The sequence below is a fragment of the Miniopterus natalensis genome, chromosome 15 (genome assembly GCF_054644295.1).
Source record: "Miniopterus natalensis isolate mMinNat1 chromosome 15, mMinNat1.hap1, whole genome shotgun sequence".
Lineage (NCBI taxonomy): Eukaryota > Metazoa > Chordata > Mammalia > Chiroptera > Miniopteridae > Miniopterus > Miniopterus natalensis.
Window position 1 is genome coordinate 32,818,760 of NC_142095.1, and position 17,066 is coordinate 32,835,825.

General features: G+C 51.9%; 2 protein-coding genes across 2 annotated transcripts; one reads left to right on the forward strand and one right to left on the reverse strand.

Moving 5' to 3' along the window:
- Positions 1 to 1,761: 1,761 nt before the first annotated feature.
- Positions 1,762 to 8,157, forward strand: PRRT3 (proline rich transmembrane protein 3). Its single transcript, XM_016209941.2, has 4 exons — positions 1,762 to 1,937; positions 4,012 to 5,083; positions 5,296 to 5,451; positions 6,034 to 8,157. Exons 2-4 carry the CDS (start codon positions 4,069 to 4,071, stop codon positions 7,785 to 7,787), a joined length of 2,925 nt encoding a protein of 974 aa, XP_016065427.2. The 5' UTR covers positions 1,762 to 1,937; positions 4,012 to 4,068; the 3' UTR covers positions 7,788 to 8,157.
- A 360-nt stretch (positions 8,158 to 8,517) lies between these two features.
- CRELD1 (CRELD disulfide isomerase 1) lies at positions 8,518 to 17,010 on the reverse strand. Its single transcript, XM_016209943.2, has 10 exons — positions 16,183 to 17,010; positions 15,867 to 15,949; positions 13,176 to 13,286; positions 12,762 to 12,853; positions 11,940 to 12,116; positions 11,760 to 11,855; positions 10,728 to 10,811; positions 10,480 to 10,575; positions 10,133 to 10,267; positions 8,518 to 9,354 (listed from the first exon to the last, which is right to left on the reverse strand). The coding sequence occupies exons 1-10, from the start codon at positions 16,390 to 16,392 to the stop codon at positions 9,140 to 9,142; spliced, it is 1,299 nt and encodes a 432-aa protein (XP_016065429.2). The 5' UTR covers positions 16,393 to 17,010; the 3' UTR covers positions 8,518 to 9,139.
- Between the last annotated feature and the right edge of the window lie 56 nt (positions 17,011 to 17,066).

Sequence of the window (17,066 nt, forward strand, 5' to 3'; positions counted from 1 at the left end):
GGTAAGAAGCAAAAAGAGGAGAGATGTCATAATGGTGAAAGCCCAGAATCCTGTCCTTGAGGAAAGGCTGAAAGAACAGGGAATGTTTGGCTTGGAGAGAGAAATTCTAGGGAAACGAGAGATCGCTTTACAATTCTGAAGAGCTTTCCACAAGGAAAACAATAGAACTGATCAGATGATATGCTAAAATGGGAAAAGCCCAAACACTCTCCCAGAATCAGAAAAGCTGGATTCTGGCCCACTATTTACCAGCTATTAGAGACTGAACACTCTTCAAATCACACAGCATGTCAGACACAACTGAGCCCTCAGCTGCTTTTCTGTGAGAGTCAGAGGTAGGAAAACACTGGGAGGGAGAGTTCAGCTCAATCCTAGAAAAGTTTTTCTTTCATTTTTTTTTTTTTTTAAATGTATCTTTATTGACTTCAGAGAGAAGAAAGGAGGGGGAGAGAGAGAGAGACAGAAACATCAATGATGAGAGAGTCACTGATCAGCAGCCTAGCCTGCAACCCGGGCATGTGCCATGACTGGGAACCGAACCTGGATCTCCTGGATCCTAGGCCGATGCTCAACCGCTGAGCCACGCTGGGTGGGGCTTTCTTTCTTTTTTAAGTGACATTTGCCATTCTTATCTCTGATCACAAAAGAAATACATGGTTGTATAGAATATTGGTAAATAGAAAAGCAAAATTAGATAAAAGTCACATTAACCCCTATTTACTTTCCGATATTTAGGGATAAGATACATCGACAGAGGCAACCAATCAATGTGTCTATCTCACATCGATGTTTCTCTCTCTCTCTCCCACTCTCTCTAAAAAGCAATGGAAAAAAATATCCTTGGGTGACGATTAAAAAAAAAATTACAGGCTGACGATATGCTGCAGTTCTCAACAGCAGATACAAGAAATGAGATGCATCTGTAGAAATTTACATGGAAAATGTGCCAGGATATATTATTGCAAAGGGAAAGGGAAGAGGCAAGTTACAGAACAATATGTACAGTATGACCTCATTTCTCTTTAAAATATATATGTGGCTGCACATGGTAAAATATCTGAAGGATATACATAGATAGGATTTACCTATAGGTATGTATGTATCCTTATAAGGATATAAGTATAGAGCATAAAGGAAGTGAGCTCTCCATCCCCTGAGGTGTGCAAACGGAGATCAATCAGCTGCCTCATTTCCAGCGGTGTCATGGAAGGGCTTTCCACATCCCTTGGAGGTGACCTCGGTCCCCGCTCAGCCCTGAGAATCTCGGAGAATTGGGAGGTTCGGACTAGGAGAAGAATCCACCCCTAAGGGGAAAGGGTTAAGGGGGCCGGCGTTGCTGTGGGCGGGCTCCGATCGGCAGCGCCGGGCTCTGTTAGCCAAGTCTGAGCATCGCGGAGGATGCGGTGAGCGAGCGGTGCTGCGAGCGGCGCTGGGACACGCGCAAGGTGAACGCGGGGGCTGCCTGCGCGACGCCCAGGTGAGGAGCTGGCAGAGGGAGGGGGCGATGGCCGGGCGCAGGCAGGGAGCGTGGCCTGCAGCCCCGGTCTCGGGCATCAGTAGAAGGGCCTGCACCAGAGCCCACCCCCACCCGGGACACTGCGGGAAGGCGCGCAGCCAGGGGAGAGGAGGAGGAGAGGTAACCTGAGATGTTCCAGCTCCCGGAGGCTGCCCTGCGCTGCCCTCTCTCCACTCCCTGAGGCAAGGAGATAACCACCCCCCCCAAAAAAAATTTCTCCAGCAGCTGGAACCCAGTGCTGGGCAACCCCCTCCTTGTCCGCAGATGCCCACATCTCTTGGAATGGGGGTGGTGAGCAGATGGCATATGCTTATCACTGAAGGCCCAACTCAGCTGTCTCCTCTGCAAAGCTTTTTGGACTCCCTGTGCAAAATGAGCCACGGCGGGTTTCACAACCCTTAGTATGACTGTGTGACCTTGGGTGAGTTGCTCAACTTCTCTGAACCTCGGTTTCTCCCCCTGTGAAATGGGTATTCCCACACCTGCTTGTGTCGGAAGGGTTGGATGAGATGGAGGACATGCAGCTAAGCTTAGCACAGGAGCCTAACTGGGTAAGAGCTCAACACAGGAGTACTGTTATTAATGACTACTCCTGTTAGGGGCCCTTCAGTCACTCCCCCTCAGGTCATCTCCACTCGATGCTGAAACTGAGGCTTCTCTTTGGGTCCCTAGCACCTAGCCTGGGCCAGGAGCAGAGCATGGGGCTTGGTGAATGTCTGAGAAATAAGCCAACAAGGATTTAAGGCAGACTCTAAATTCAGTTTGGGGGATGCGTTTAAGGGGTCTTTGAACCCCCTGAAATTGTCCACAACTTTTGGTGAGCCTGGGCATTTTCCTGGGGAGAGTCTGGAATTTCCATTGGCTTCTCAAGGTGTCTGTAGGCCATCAGGGGTTAGGAGTCAGGGAGATTTGGGCACAGCTATTTCCCAGAGGAAAGGAGCAGAGCCTCTGCCCCTAAACACACCCAGGCCTAGGATGTCCTCCCCTCTTCTGGCTGTGGGGTCCTTCCTGCCTCCCTGGCTCAGCTAGGGACTCTCAGGAAGAGGAACCTTTAGGGAATATATATCTGGGGCTAGTCATATGCGGGGGGGCTGGAGACAAGAAATGGAAGATGCAGATACAGCCCTTGAGAAGCCTCGGGCCAGTGTAGGAGACAGGAGATTCCCACACTCTGTGACCAGGGTGATGGGAAGAGCTGGAGTGTCGAGGAGAAAAATATCTATGTTGAAACAAGCCACTGTCATATCTTACCTGGCTTTCTATGCTGGCTTCTCTCCCTCTTTTAAAACATTTATCAGATCATGGAACTCCCATGGTTAACATCTCCATTGGCTTCCTATGACACAATAAAATCCAAGAGCCTTACCATGGTTTACCAGTCCTCTTATGATCTAGCCCTGCTCTTTTGATTTCATCTCCCTCTGGCACTTTCTCCTTCATTTGCTGAGCTCCAGCCACACTAACCTCCTTATTTCTTGAACTCGCCTTTGCACTTTCTGTTCCCTTTGCCAAATGCTTTCCCCCCATATCTTCAAATGGCTGGCTCCTTTTTCTCATTCAGCATTTAGCTTAAATGTCACTTCAGAAAGGCTTTCCCGACACTCCTTGTGTAAAGTAGCCCCCCATCCCTCTATCTCTTAATCCTGTTTTCTTTGCTCCATAGCTCACCTTATTTAACATCATTCATTGTCTGTCCCTTACCTAGAATGCCAGCTCCATGAGGGCAGGAATCTTGCCAGTCCTGTTCACTGCTTTATCCCCAGAGCTTGGCACATAGTATATGCTCCTGTTATTTGTTGAAATAGTTAAGGAAGCTGGTGGGAAAGAAAGCGTCCTGGACAAAGGGAAAAGTACAAGGGCTCTAATACTTAGGCTCCTATCATAGCCCTGACCCATTATGTGTTTTGTTATGTAAGTCTTATAAGAGGCCTTTAGAATTAGGTTACTTTTTTTTATAACCATTTTACTGATGGGAAAACTCTGATGCAAAAAGGTAAAGTAACTCACCCAGGAACTGGCAAAGCTGAGATTCAAACCCAGGTCTCTCCTCAAAGGCAGGGGCCTATTTCTCCCCACCTCTCTGATATTTGAGCTGGGACTTCAAGAACAGGATTTCAGCAAGTAAAGGAGAGGGGAGAGGGCATTCCAGGCAGAGGGAATGACAGGAGCAAAGGCATGGGTGTCAGGCAGTCCAATAGGGGTTGAAAGATAGATGAGCAGCCTGGTGTGGCCTTGGAAGGCCAGGAAACAGTCTTAGTTCTCTCCTGAGGGCAAAGCCACTGAAGGTTTTGAAGCAGGGCAAGTGGCATGACCAGAAATGAAGTTTTAAAAGGTTACTCTGGGCAGCACAAAGAGATTGACCAGGAAGGGGGGAAAGGTGGGGGTGGGGGACGGGGACCAGCCTCATGTTGCTCTTCATTCTTTCCACCAGCCCCCTTGGGTCAGCCACAGGGGCCCCTAACCCTCACATGTCATCCCTCCCTCCTTTTTTTTAGGCTTATCCAATGAGGACTGGAAGTTGAGGGTTCTAGGCCCAGGCATTAGAGTGGACCATGGCCACGGGCCCATGGGGCCATGTACGTGGCCTCCTGCTGCTATTGCTGCTGCTGTCCCTGGGGGCTGGTCCTGCCCTGGGCAGGGGCCTTCCCAGGCCACAAGAGGACTCGGAACCACACCTGATCCCAGGAGCCCACCCCAAGGGCCCTGTTGGCACAGAGCCCAAAGCCTTCCTCTGGGAGAAGTCCAGAGATGAGAGCCTTTGGAACTCCAGTGTCCTCCAGGTCCCTACAGAAGAGGTGCCTGAGAGGATTGAAGACTCTCCTCTTGGCCCAGCCCTGCATGGACCTAAAGCAGCTCAGGGAGCTCTGAGAGAAGGGCTCCCAGTAACTGATGACTTCCAGGTGGCTCAAGGGCCAAGTTCTCAGGGCTGGACAGGACCTCCTGACTCACAGGAGCCTCTGGAGCAAGATGCACCAGCACCCCATCCAGTGGGTTCCCCCCATCTCACTTTTATCCTCACAACTCCCAGACTCCAACTCAGGGTAGCCACAGTTCCTCCCTCCCCAGGGGAGCCTGGAGGCCAAGTGGGACAGCTACCACTTAGAGATGAGGGTCTGGTTGCTGAAGCCAAGACCAGGGTCTCAGAGACATCCACCTCAGCCCACCAGGGTCCTCCCCACACTTCTGCACCTCACTCTGGCACTATCAGGAGGCCAGTGCTGGAAGAACAGGGTGGGGGTGAGGAAGACTTACAGGAGGCAGCTCAAGGCCCCCTCTTCACCCAACAGGATCCAGCAGCCTCTGAAGTTGGCGTGGTATCCCCAGTTGAGGTGGCATCCACTCAGGAGCCTGGGTCCCAGCCAGATCTGGCATTGGCCAGAAGCCTTCCTCATGCTGAGGAGCTGCCAGATAAGCCCCCCAAGAAGGCTGGAGGTGGGGAGATCTGGGCAGTCAGTTTTCCAAGTCCCTCACTGAAGCAGGCTGACTTCCCTGATGTTCAGGGGTCACCAGGACCCCAACCTTCAGGTCCTCCAGCCTCAGAGACTCCTGATGAGCAGCCCAAGCCAGGTGGGTACCAAAATGAGGGTGCCAAGCAGGGCTGGGAGGGGCAGTGTTCCATGGCAGCTGGATGCCCCAGTCTCTTTGTGCCCTCTGGTCCCTCTGGGTCCCATGTTCCTCATTCTGGCAAATAAGGGTGATTGTGCCTCCCTCCTGGGAGGATTAGACTTTGGGGACCCCTGGAGGGTCAGGCAAAGTGATGACTACTTTTGTCATTTCAGAGATAGCGGCAATGAATGGAGCAGACCCCATCTCTCCCCAGCGAGTGAGAGGAGCGATGGAGGCCCCAGGTACCCCCAAGTCCCTCATCCCTGCCCCCTCGGACCCTGGCCCAGCTACAAACCAAACAGAGAGCCCTGGGAAGGCCCTGCAGCCAGGTGAGGGCATGGCTGGGGATTTGGGGAGAGCCGGTACTCTGTTTAATAATTAAGAACCTGTGTGAAGTCCATACGGGAGGGTGGGAAGTAAGTGAGATCAAACACCTCCTTAAAGGAATTGGTTAGGATCTCCTTCAAACAACTTGGGATAATAAACTAATTCTCACTGGATACTCTGGAAGAAGTCACTTGACCTTTTGGAGCTAGAATGTTCTTAAATGTAACATGGATGTATTTAGTGCAATGATTCTCCAACTCTGGCAAATCACCCAAGGAGCGTTTAAAAAATTCCCACGAACTCTGATTCAGTTGGTCTCCAGGTGATTCTAATATGCAGCCCATATTGAGAACTGCTGGTATATTATTAATAAAAATGATAGCTCACATCTATTTAACACTTATTGGGTGCTGGGCACTATGCTAAACATTCAGTCCTCACCACAATCCAGTGAGGTAGATGCTGCGACACCCCCATTTTACAGATGTGCTTGGAAAAGTTAAATAACTTGCTCATCACATTAGGGATTAATAGAAAATCAAAATACTTTACAAAGGGCTATTTTAATATTGTTATTATTGCAGACGAAGCCGAGGAGTGGCCGGGGCGTCCCCAAAGCCATCCCCCAGCACCCCCAGTCCAGGCGCCCTCTACTTCACGCCGGGGCCTCATTCGGGTCACCACGCAGCGCGCCCTGGGACAGCCACCCCCTCCGGAGCCATCAGCCAGCTCCACAGCATCAGCCCCAGCCTCTAGCCCTCCCGCCAACGCCACTGCACCCCCCCTGCGCTGGGGTCCCCTTCGGCGGGTGCTGAGCTTTTCCTGGGAGCTGCACGTCTACGGGGTGGGGGTGCTCTTTCTGCTGCCGGCGTTGCTGGCAGTGGCCTGTCTGGCAGCCGCCCCTGCGGGGCCCTGGCTGGCACTGGGGGCTGCAGTGCTGGTGCTCCTAGCATCGGGAATGCGATCTGCCTACATGCTCGCGGACCCTTACGGCTCGCAGGCGCGGCTGGGTTTACGCGCCGGCCTGGTGCTCTACAACCTACCCTTCCCCTTGCTGCTCACTGCGTTGGCAGCCCTGACCCTGCTCGGCCTGGGTGCCGGGCTGCCCCAGCAGCTGCAGAACCCGCTTCTGCTAGGAGTAATGGCGTTGATTCACGGTGTGGAGTTACTCGCTACAGACCTGCTGTCGTCGAAGCCAACGCTCAACCTCCTGGCTCAGGGCTTCTCCTGCGCCTGGGGCGCAGCCGTGGCTCTGGGCACGCTTTGCCTGTGCCGTCGCCGCTTGCTGGATGGGCCGCGGGGCTGGAATGCTAGCCCGGGACCGCGGCTGCTGGCAGTGGCGGGAGCGCTGGGGCTGCTGACCAGTGGCTTACAGCTGGCGGCCGCCCTCTGGCTGTACCCAGGCCCAGGCCGCGTGGGCCGCTTCTCGTGGGCCTGGTGGGGAGTCCATTTTTGGCTGCGCCTGCTGGAGCTCACCTGGGCGCTCGCCTTGGCCGTGGCTGCTATGGTCGCCGTGCGGCCCAGGCCGCCCACAGAGCATGCGTGCTGGGCTAAGCTGCTGCGCCTGGCGTGTCCTGCGCCCTCCGGCAAAAGCGAGGTGCCAGAGCGGCCCAACAATTGCTATGCAGGGCCCAGTGGCGTTGGCGCAGGCAGCTTGGACATCAGCAAGAGCCTCATCCGCAACTCTGCGGAGGGGGGGGCGCCTGCCACACCCAGTTCAGGAGCCTGGGGCTCTGCTGCGTCCCTGGGCCGTGGCCCTCAGGGTGGCCCCGGACTCTCCCGTAACAGCGTGGGGCCCGCGCCTTCGATGAGCGAGCTGGACCTGCGGCCACCTTCACCCATCAACCTGAGCCGCAGCATCGACGCCGCACTCTTCCGAGAGCACTTGGTGCGAGACAGCGTGTTCCGACGATGCGGCCTGCGTGGCCTGGCCTCCCCGCCGCCTGGGGGCGCGCTGCGGCCGCGCAGGGGCAGCCACTCCGACGCCGAGCTCGATGGAGTGGGCTCTTCGCTCCTTCGTGGCCGCTGCCGGTCGCTCAGCGACGTGCGCGTGCGCGGGCCGGTCCCACCACACATAGCGGACGAGCCTGAACAGGGGGCTTCTGGCAGCTCCATGGACAGCTTCTCCCGGGGCTCGCTCAAGATCAGCTGGAACCCGTGGCGCCACGGGCTGTCGTCCGTGGACAGTCTGCCCCTAGATGAGCTGCCCAGCACGGTGCAACTGCTACCTGCCCCAGCCCCTGCTCCCACCCGGCCCGGGGAAGCCCCGAGTGAGGTCCAGCCTCGCTGCAAGCCAGGGGACTCGCGCAGCGCCTCCAGTGACACCATAGAGCTCTGAGCCAACCCCAGCTGCTGCAGCACCAGGGCCCAGCCTTCAGTGACCATGTGGTAGGGCTGACTGGGACAGTTGAGCACTTGAAAAACTGGCATCCCGGGGCCTGAACCTGATTGCTGCTCCCGGAGACAGACAGGAGTGAACCCCACCCCCGTTTTTTGTTTTTTAAATATCTATTTTTTTCCAGCAGGTATTTGCACAGAGGTGTGACTTACGCGGAATACAGGGTGGATATGCACGGATTTAGGTCTGGGGAACGGGTTTCAGGGGCCCAAACAAACGGGGTCTAGACTCCCCATTGTGGAGTGATGAGGCTCGCTTGTCTAGATTGACTGTCCTCTTTGTGCCAAAGAAATAAACCCTTAGGACTTGGCTCATGCCTCCCTCTGACCATGCCAGGATCCTGCTCAGAGGAGAGGTAATTCCAAGCCTAGTACTGTTAGGAACAAGGGGACTTCCAAGGAAAGGGCACTGGACCCTTGCAGCTTTAGAAATAAGGCTACCAATATTTTATTTGACATCTATTTGTTGTACACTGTCTTCAGCTCTTCTCACCCATCACCTTATTTAATTCTCATAATAAGCCTGAATGGAAAGCATTATGCCCATTTTATAGATGAGAAGAGTAAGGTTCAGAAATGAAAGTCATTTGTCCAGAGTCCTCTGACCCAAGTAATAGCTGATACTGAACCCAGAAAGTTCCACCCCTAAGGCTGAGTCCTCCATCCCCCTTATCCTAACACAACTTCAGGGACAAGCTTCTCATCCCTCTACTCCTCCACCAGGGTAGCACTCAATTTCCCAGGGCTTTAGAAAAATTCCCCAGGGTCGGGGGGCTCTCAGGAGCTTAGGCAACCCATGGTGGGGTAGGGGGCAGGCAGTAAGACTGAAGCTTCTCCAGTTTCCAAGACTGTTCTTTATTTCCTGAGATGAATAAATAAATCAGTGGCTGAGGGATAGGGGTGTGAATATGGAACAGGAGCTGGCAGCATGCAGCTGGCAGGAGGAGGCTATGATGGGATCACCCCTGCAGGGACCCCATTCCCCATCCTGGGCAGGGGCCAAAGCTCACTAGCAGCCACCATAAGGAGACACTTTTAAAAATCCACACACATTGTGAAGCCTGGCCAGTCTCCCCAAGGCCAAGATCCTATGGCATCCACCTTTAGGGCTACTTCCTCATCCCAGGGGCCTCACCTGCCCAAGCCTGGGTGCCTGGGCTGCTCCATGGGTGGGTAGGGGGTACTTGTCCCACTCTCAAAAATAAAGCAAGCTGCCTTGAGTGTCTAGGCAGGAAAGAGGCCTGACTTCTGGGGGCAGTTTGGTGGGAGGAGATCCTGCTGGTGTGGCAGAGATTATCTGCCCTTGATGAAGCCTTCCAGCACACGGTCACTGCGCTCTGACAACCAGTAGCCAGTCATGGCTGCCACAGCCCCAATGAAGATGGCAGTAAAGACCAAGTCACCCTTGGCAGCCAGCGTGGCCAGTGCACAGATGATGACACCAAAGAACATCTGCTGCAGCACCACCAGCTCATCCTCTGTCATCTCTGAGAAAAAGCCTGCTGACTCTACGAAGAATAAGAGAAGCACCTGTCATTCCTCTCCCATTCCTTGAGTCTCTCACACAGCCAGTCATTCCTGCCACGTGCCTACTGGGCATGCAAGCACATGATGTCATTTACTGCTGAGAACAACTCTGAGGGGCAGTTATTATCTCTGTATCATTAAATGGGAAACTGAGGCTCAGGCTGGTGAAGAGGATTACCCAAGGCCATGAGGTGAGTGTGTTTAGACAGAGCACTGTCATGCATACTAGCCCAGCTCCAGAGCCAGACTGCCTGGCTTCAACTCCCAGCTCTGCAACCTGCTTGCCATGTGGCCCTGGGCACATTGCTTCACTTCTCTGCATCCTAATTTCCACTATGTAAAATGGGAATCAGAAAGATACTTACAGCACTGGATTTCTTTTAGGGGTAAAACAAGTTAATACATGCAACATGCTTGGAACTGTGTCTGACACATGGTAAGAGCTGTGGAAGTGATCACTGTTGTCATCATTGTGACTGTCCATCTCACCACACCATGGCCTATAATAGCTCTCAGCGGGCCAGGGCTAGGAGTGGTCCCATTGGACAGATGAGGAAAGAGGTTAGGGGAGGAGAGTAATTTGATGCCAAGTCCAATTTTCTTTCTACCCCAGAAGGTGGGAGGCCACCCAAACTCACTCAAAATCAGATGTGGACTTCTAGTCTCAATGCAGCCTCATGGGAGGTGAGGGGCTGGGTGGGGGGACAGAGCCTGTAAGTGCCTGGAGAACAAGTTTGCTGGGGCCAAGTTGGAGCTCACCTGGAATCTCCTCCTTCACACAGATGCCCTCAATTTGTTTGTAGCCCTTGGCACAGACACAACGGTAACTGCCCTCGGTGTTCTTACATTGCTCGTTCTCTCCTGGACACACCTCTGTCTCACATTCGTCCACATCTTGAGGGAGGGCAAGGAGGGATCAGAACCCTGATTGCCAGGGTCCCACATGCAGCACCCCTGACTCCATCTTGTTCACATCTTGACACTCCCTCCTGCCCTTGCCCAGGCAACATTCCACCCTTCCCCTATGCTGTTCATATTCCAGCCCCTCTCAATTCATGGTGGTAAGGCACTCCAAAGTACCTGTGCCCCAATGACCGGAGACTCACCGAGACACTTGGAGCCCACCTGCTGGTAGCCAGGGCTACACTTCTTACAGCGGCCTGGCCCTGCCCCCATGCAGCCCAGGCAGGCCTTGGCACAGTCTGGAGAAGAGAGAGAAGAGAGAAGGTTGAGAGCTGTCCCTAGGCCCAAGGAGATTCTGGTGGCTGAGAAGGCAGAAGTTGGAGGGGAACAGGTGTGGAGCAGCTCCTCCTACCCTTCCCACATTCCTTCCTCTGCAGGAGTAGACACTCACCTCGGCACTCATAGGAGCCCTCCGTGTTCACACAGAATTGATGAGCTCCACAGTTGGCTCGCTCTGTGCCACACTCGTCGATATCTATAGAGAGGCGGGCAAGGTGGGCAATTTCAATCCCTAGTCCACTAACATGGAAGCTGAGGCCAGAATTGTTGGAGAATGGACTTGCCAGGCTCATATGGTGTGGCAGCAACTGCAGGCTGTCCACCAACACAGAAGTACAGGTGCAGCTGGACTCCAGGCTGCCAAGGCAGAGTCGACATTTTCCAATCTGCCTTGCAGCTCAGTATGGCCTTATGGTTGAGTTCTGGCCAACAGGATGTAAACAGAAGTGAAGTGCTCCACTTTTAGCTTGGCTTTAAAACAATAGGGTTGGACTCATCCATGCACTTTCTTCTCTTTCTTACTCCTGAGTGCCAGGCCATGGAACACAGAAGTGTCCATAAACTAGCCTCAACCACAAAGACAACATCCAACGGGATGACTGCACAGTAAGAAAGAAGGAATCTGGGTCCTTGAATGATTGTGACAAGTAGAGCTTCCCTACCAGCCTGGACCACTTGCTTTGAGGCTGTGATTTAAGATAAAAATAAACTTCTATATTCTTTAAGCCACAATCTTTGGGGATCTTTTTGTCACAGAAGCTTAGTCATTACTCTCACCTATGTAAGTGGCTAGGTTTGAGACCAGCCAAGTCTCTTACCCCGGTTTCCTGACCTAAGTCCAGTATCCTCATTCCTCTGGCTAACCCTTTCTCAACATCTCAGACTTGGTCTAAATGACACCTCCTCTAAGGTAAGAAGCCTTTCCTGATTCCCTACCACTACCAAGCTAGATGAGGGACATGTCTCACTGTACAAAGATCAGTCTGTACCATAAGTGCCTGGTTACTGCTCTGCTTTCCCAACCAGGCTGAGATCTCCATAAAGATGGGAACTGTGTTGGTCTAGCCCAGAGACGCAGGTATTGATGGAGAACCAAGCCCAGGCCCCTGCCCACCTCCCAGACCTAGGATACAGCCCCACTCACCTACACACTTGAGGTGATGCAGGGCCCAGCCCTTCTTGCACTGTAAACAGTGTGATTCCTCAGGTCCTGAGCAGCGGGCACAGGGGCCAAAACAAGCTGGGTGGAATGGCGGAAGTAAGAGGATGAGAAGGCAGGCACCCCATCAGCCCCTGCCCAGCACCTCACCTGTTGGCTACCTACCCGAACATACCAGATGGCTGGTGTTGCGCTCCGCCTCAAAGTAGCCGAGGCTGCATTGGCCACAGGCCTCACCTCCATAGCCGGCCTGGCAGTCACAGTGCCCGCTGCCCCCTCGAGTCCCTTCCCCTTCACAACGCCCGTAGCCACCACAGGGCTTCTCTGTGCCCCCAGGACAGGCTGTGGGCAGACACCAAACCGGATGAGATTGTAAAAACAATCTTGTATATAGAAAACATTTTTGGAGAGAAAACTTAACTTTAATGGCATAATACTTTGTCGTAAAACTATGAAATTTACTTATCCAGTACCCCACTGTGGAACAATTAGGTTATTTATAAATCTTTTATAAAGACTGAATTGACTATCTTTGTCACTACTCTTTATCTGCAGCTTCTGGAAAGATTTTTCTAAAAGGGGCTGGTAGTAAGTTTAGCTCCTGACTAGAACTGTGTGTAAAAAAAGGTGGTGATAATGGAGGCTTCAGGACAGCACCTGCCAACCCGAGGAAGGTCCCCATAGTCCAAGAGGTGGAGCTTGGTCTGATCCAGGCATGGGAAATGAAGGGTGGAGGCGGAGGCATTTCTCAAACACAAGATAAAACCACAGCAGCATCTGACTCAGTCTAGCCCATATCTTTTTTCAGAGCCATTCCCCATTGATTTGCTCATCACGCCAGCCATGTGAGGTATATAAGAACTGAGGTCTAGAGAAGATGTCTGAGCAGCCTAAGCACACACAGCCAGCTAGGGGCAGAGCCAGGACTAGAGTCCTGGCCTCAGCAGTCCCCTCCCATCCCTCAAGAGGAACTTGAATTCAACTCACCCAGGCAGGAAGGCCCAAAGGTGCCTGAGGGGCAGCAGAGCTTCAGGGAATCCGAGCAGAGCCACTGGAAGAGGTCTGGGGCTTCCTGCTGCCTGAGGCGGGGAGGTGGTGTGACAGCGGGGGGCCTCAGACAGTGTCAGAGTGCTGCCCACCCCCAACCTCCCACTGAATCCATTCCACAACCCATTGTGGGCATAAGACCCCTAAGGCCACCAGACCAAATGCCGTTTCCTCATTTGACAGAGGGGTAAACTAAAGCTCAGAGTGAGAGCTTGGGTCCCTCAGCAAGTCCTTAGCAGATCTGAGTTTGGAAGAAAGAGCCAAAAAAGGACACAGCCCCTAGCATGCAATCCCCTGCTTTATTACCAGGCCCTGCCTATGGCCCCTCCCTGGGAAAGCCCCCACACCACTCACTTGTGAAACCACCAGCTCTCCACCAGCTCCTCGCTCAGCTCCAGCAGGCGGTGGCACTCAAAGTCCGACTTGCTGCACACATTCTCAAGTACCTCTACCAGGCGGGTCTCACTGGCCAGACAGGGCAAGGTGGTGGGAACATGTTCCACCGCACCCACCACCCTCCTTAAGGTATCCTGTCCTACCACTCCTCGTGCCACGACAGTGTCAAAGGAAAGGGCATAGGGCATAATGGAAGGGATACTGGTTTTGAGAGTCAGAGAGACCTGGGTTTGAATATAGTTGTGTGACCTTGGGCAAGTCAACCTCTCTTGAACCTGTTTTCTCATCTGTAAAATGAGACCACCACCTCCCCTACAGGTTCGTTGTATGATACCTCAGTTTCTGCACCTGCACAATGGAATATATACCCTTGCTGGGTAGATGTAATTAAAAATATAACATATAACAAGTGTTGGTGAGGATGTAGAGAAATCAGAACCCTCCTACATTACTGGCAAGAATGAAAAATGGTGCAGATACTGTGGAAAGCAGTTTGGCAATTCCTCGATAAGTTAAACATGGAATCACAATAGGACTCAGTAAATGAACTCCTGGATTTACACCCAAAAGAATGGAAGATAGGTGTTCAAACAAAAGCTTGTACACAAATGTTCATAGCAATACTATTCACAATAACCAAAAGGTAGAAACAACCCAAATGTTCATCAAATGATGAATGGATAAACAAAATGTGGTATATTCATACAATAGAATATTAAACCTTAAAAAGGAATGAAGTACTAATATATGCTACAATATGGATGAACCTTGAAAACATTATAAGTGAGAGAAGCCAGACATAAAAGGCCACATACTGTAGGATTCCAATAGAATTAGCAAATCCATAGAGACAGAAAGCAAATTAGTGGTTGTCAAGGGCTGAGGGGAGGGGAGAATGAGGAGTGACTGCTTAATGGATATAGAATTTCTTCTTGGGATGATGAAAATGTTTTGGAACTAGTGGTAATGCTTGCATGACACTGAGTGTACAAAATGTCTCTAATGGTAAATTTTATGTGCTGTGTCTTCTACCTCAATAAATAATTAAATATATGTATAAACACACACACACATGTAATGTATTGTCTTTAAAGAGTCTCTGCCCTAGCCAGTTTGGCTCAGTGGATAGAGCATCAGCCTGCACACCAAAGGGTCTTGGGTTCAATTCCTGGTCAAGGGTATGTACCTGGGTTCCAGGTTCGATCCCTGGCCCCAGTCAGGGCACATGTGGGAGGCAATCAATTGATGTGTGTCTCTTAAATCAATGTTTCTCTCTCTCTCTCTCTCATTCCCCCTCCCTCCCTTCCACTCTCTCTAAAATTCAATGGAAAAAATATCCTTGGATGATGATTAACAACAAAATCAAAAACAAAAAAAACGGGAGTCTTTATAGAGCTGGAAATGCCCTTAGGGTTATCTTGGCCAATCCCCTCATTCCCAAATAAAGAAACCGAGGCCTACTGAGGGAAAGGAAAATGTCCAATGTTACATAATAAAACTTTTTATTTCCAGTGACCATCACAGTTTAATCCTTACCACAATCCTATGAAATAGGCAAAGCAGGTATTAATATCCCCATTTTACAGATGAAGAAACTGAGGCCTAGAGATGTTGAGACCTTCCTAAGGGTACCAAGGGTCAGAACTGACAACCATGTCTTCCTAACTCCAAGTTTTTGCTGACTCCTCCTCAGTTTGACTTTGAAAAGCGAGATGGCCTAGGATTCATACCTTTCCTCTCAATATAAGCTCATCTCATCCTAAATCTAACTCAACTTGGCTGTTTAATGGACATTTCAGCCCAATACGTTCAAAGAGAACACCCGATTCCACCCCACCCCCAAACGTTCTCCTTCCCCAGTTTTACCCATCTCAGAAAACAGCCCCACAATTCACCTAGTTGCTCAGGCTTAAAACCTAGTAGGCATCTTTTATTCTTTTTCTCTCATACCACGTAACAAATCCATCATCAAGTCCTATCAGTCTATTTGCAAAATAGACCCAGAATTTGACCCTTTCTCACCATGTTCACCACTAGATAGCACACTAGCTCATGCTACCTTCATGCCTAAACTATGCATTAGCTTCTCAGCTAGTCTCCCCGCTTCCTTCACCCTGGCCCTCTGAAGTCTGTGAGTAGTTTTTTAAAGGTATAAATAAGACCACAGCACTTCCCAGCTCAAAACCTCCCAATGGCTTCCCTCTACACTCAGAATGAAATCTGAACTCCTTTCAGTGGTCTTCAAGGCCTGGGCCTCTGCCTTCACCTTCTACCACTCCATTCCAGCCAAGCTCAGTCTCACTCTGACCACTTCTCTTCTCTGATTGTCACACAGCTTGCTTCTTTACTTCAGGTCTCTGTTCAAATGTCACACCCTGAACACCATGCCTCTCACTATTGTGTAGTCCACCCTGCTTTACTGCTATTTACCTGATATGATATTATGTATTTCCTAATTCACCACCTATCTCCTCTACAAGAATGTAACCTACTTCAAGATGGGATTTTGCTTGCCTTGTTTACTGCTATACTATAGATATTCAGGGATATTTGTTGAATGAATAAGTACTCCCCAAGAGGCTCTAGGCCCCTCTAGTAGAGCAGAGATTGGGAGGAGAGCTATACAAACCCAACTTTCTAGCCCCTTACCTGTCTTTGTATTTGGACAACTTCTCTTCCTCCCAGGCAGTATTTCCACCTCCAAAGTTGTCCCGGATGGTTCTCTCCAGGCCCTGGAAATGGAGAAAATTAGTTCATACCTAAGTAAAGGAGTACAGTGCCTGGCACATTCTACCACTTCAGTATTTCACTGACCAGGAAACAGGCACAGATAGGCAACCAGCCCAAGGCCATACAACTAGTAAGTAATCAAGTTGGGACTTGAACCCATACAGACTTGCATCCCAGATCTCCCCACTCTCAACCACTTACTGTAGTAGCTGGGCCCCGCTGCTGGTGCACCCACCTTGTTGAAGCTGTTGACCAGTCCCCGGCATGTATGACAGGGATGGGGCTCAGTTGGGGGCGATGACTGGGGAGGCGGAGAGGGCTGGAGCCAAACGGGGCCTGGGAGACTGAAGAAGAGGCTCAGGCCCCAGAGCAGAGCTGGTACCAGGCCCCTTGGGGGTCGTGGGGCCATTTTTTCCCAGGCTGGGGACCTATAGATGGAGGGCATGGGTAGGGTGCGCTGGAGGAGCCAGGTGAGAAAATAAAGTGTCGGTTCTGATATGCCACGGGTCTGGGAGCTCAGACCTGTTATAGAAAAAGGAGAGTGGACTGGGATACGGCTGGGAGAAAAGGTATGGTGTAGAAATGAGCGGGAATAAACTGTCCTTGTTACCGTTTGGGAGGTAGCCTGCACCCTTGGCAAGGGGGCAGAAGTCAGCCTATTATTTTAGGGTTTGAATATGGGTTATTAGGGGCAGGATCAGTGAATTAGGTAGAATGGGTCAGATTCCAAGTATTGGGGGAGAAGAAGCCGGATGAACGGTTTTGTGTGGAGAAGCCCAGATCCGGATATGAAGAGAAGGGGTCAGGTTCAGGGCCCGCAGGCGGCAGGGGAGGATCCAGGTCCGCGTAGATGGCGGGGAGGAAGAGACGACGCACCCAGCCCGCCTCCGGCGTAGACCGCTCAGTGTCCTCGGCGCCACCGCCGCCGCCGCCTGCGTAAGGACGTGCAACCTCCGCCAGCTCCGCAGTCCCGAGGGCGGAGCCCACGCCGCAGCCAATGGTGGCGAGCCATGTGCCATTGCGTCACCCAGCACCAGCCAACCAGCGGCGGCGCCGGGCTGCACCTGTCCGGTTGTTAAAGGGCCGCGGAGACTGGCTGCGTGCCAGGCTAGCGGCGGT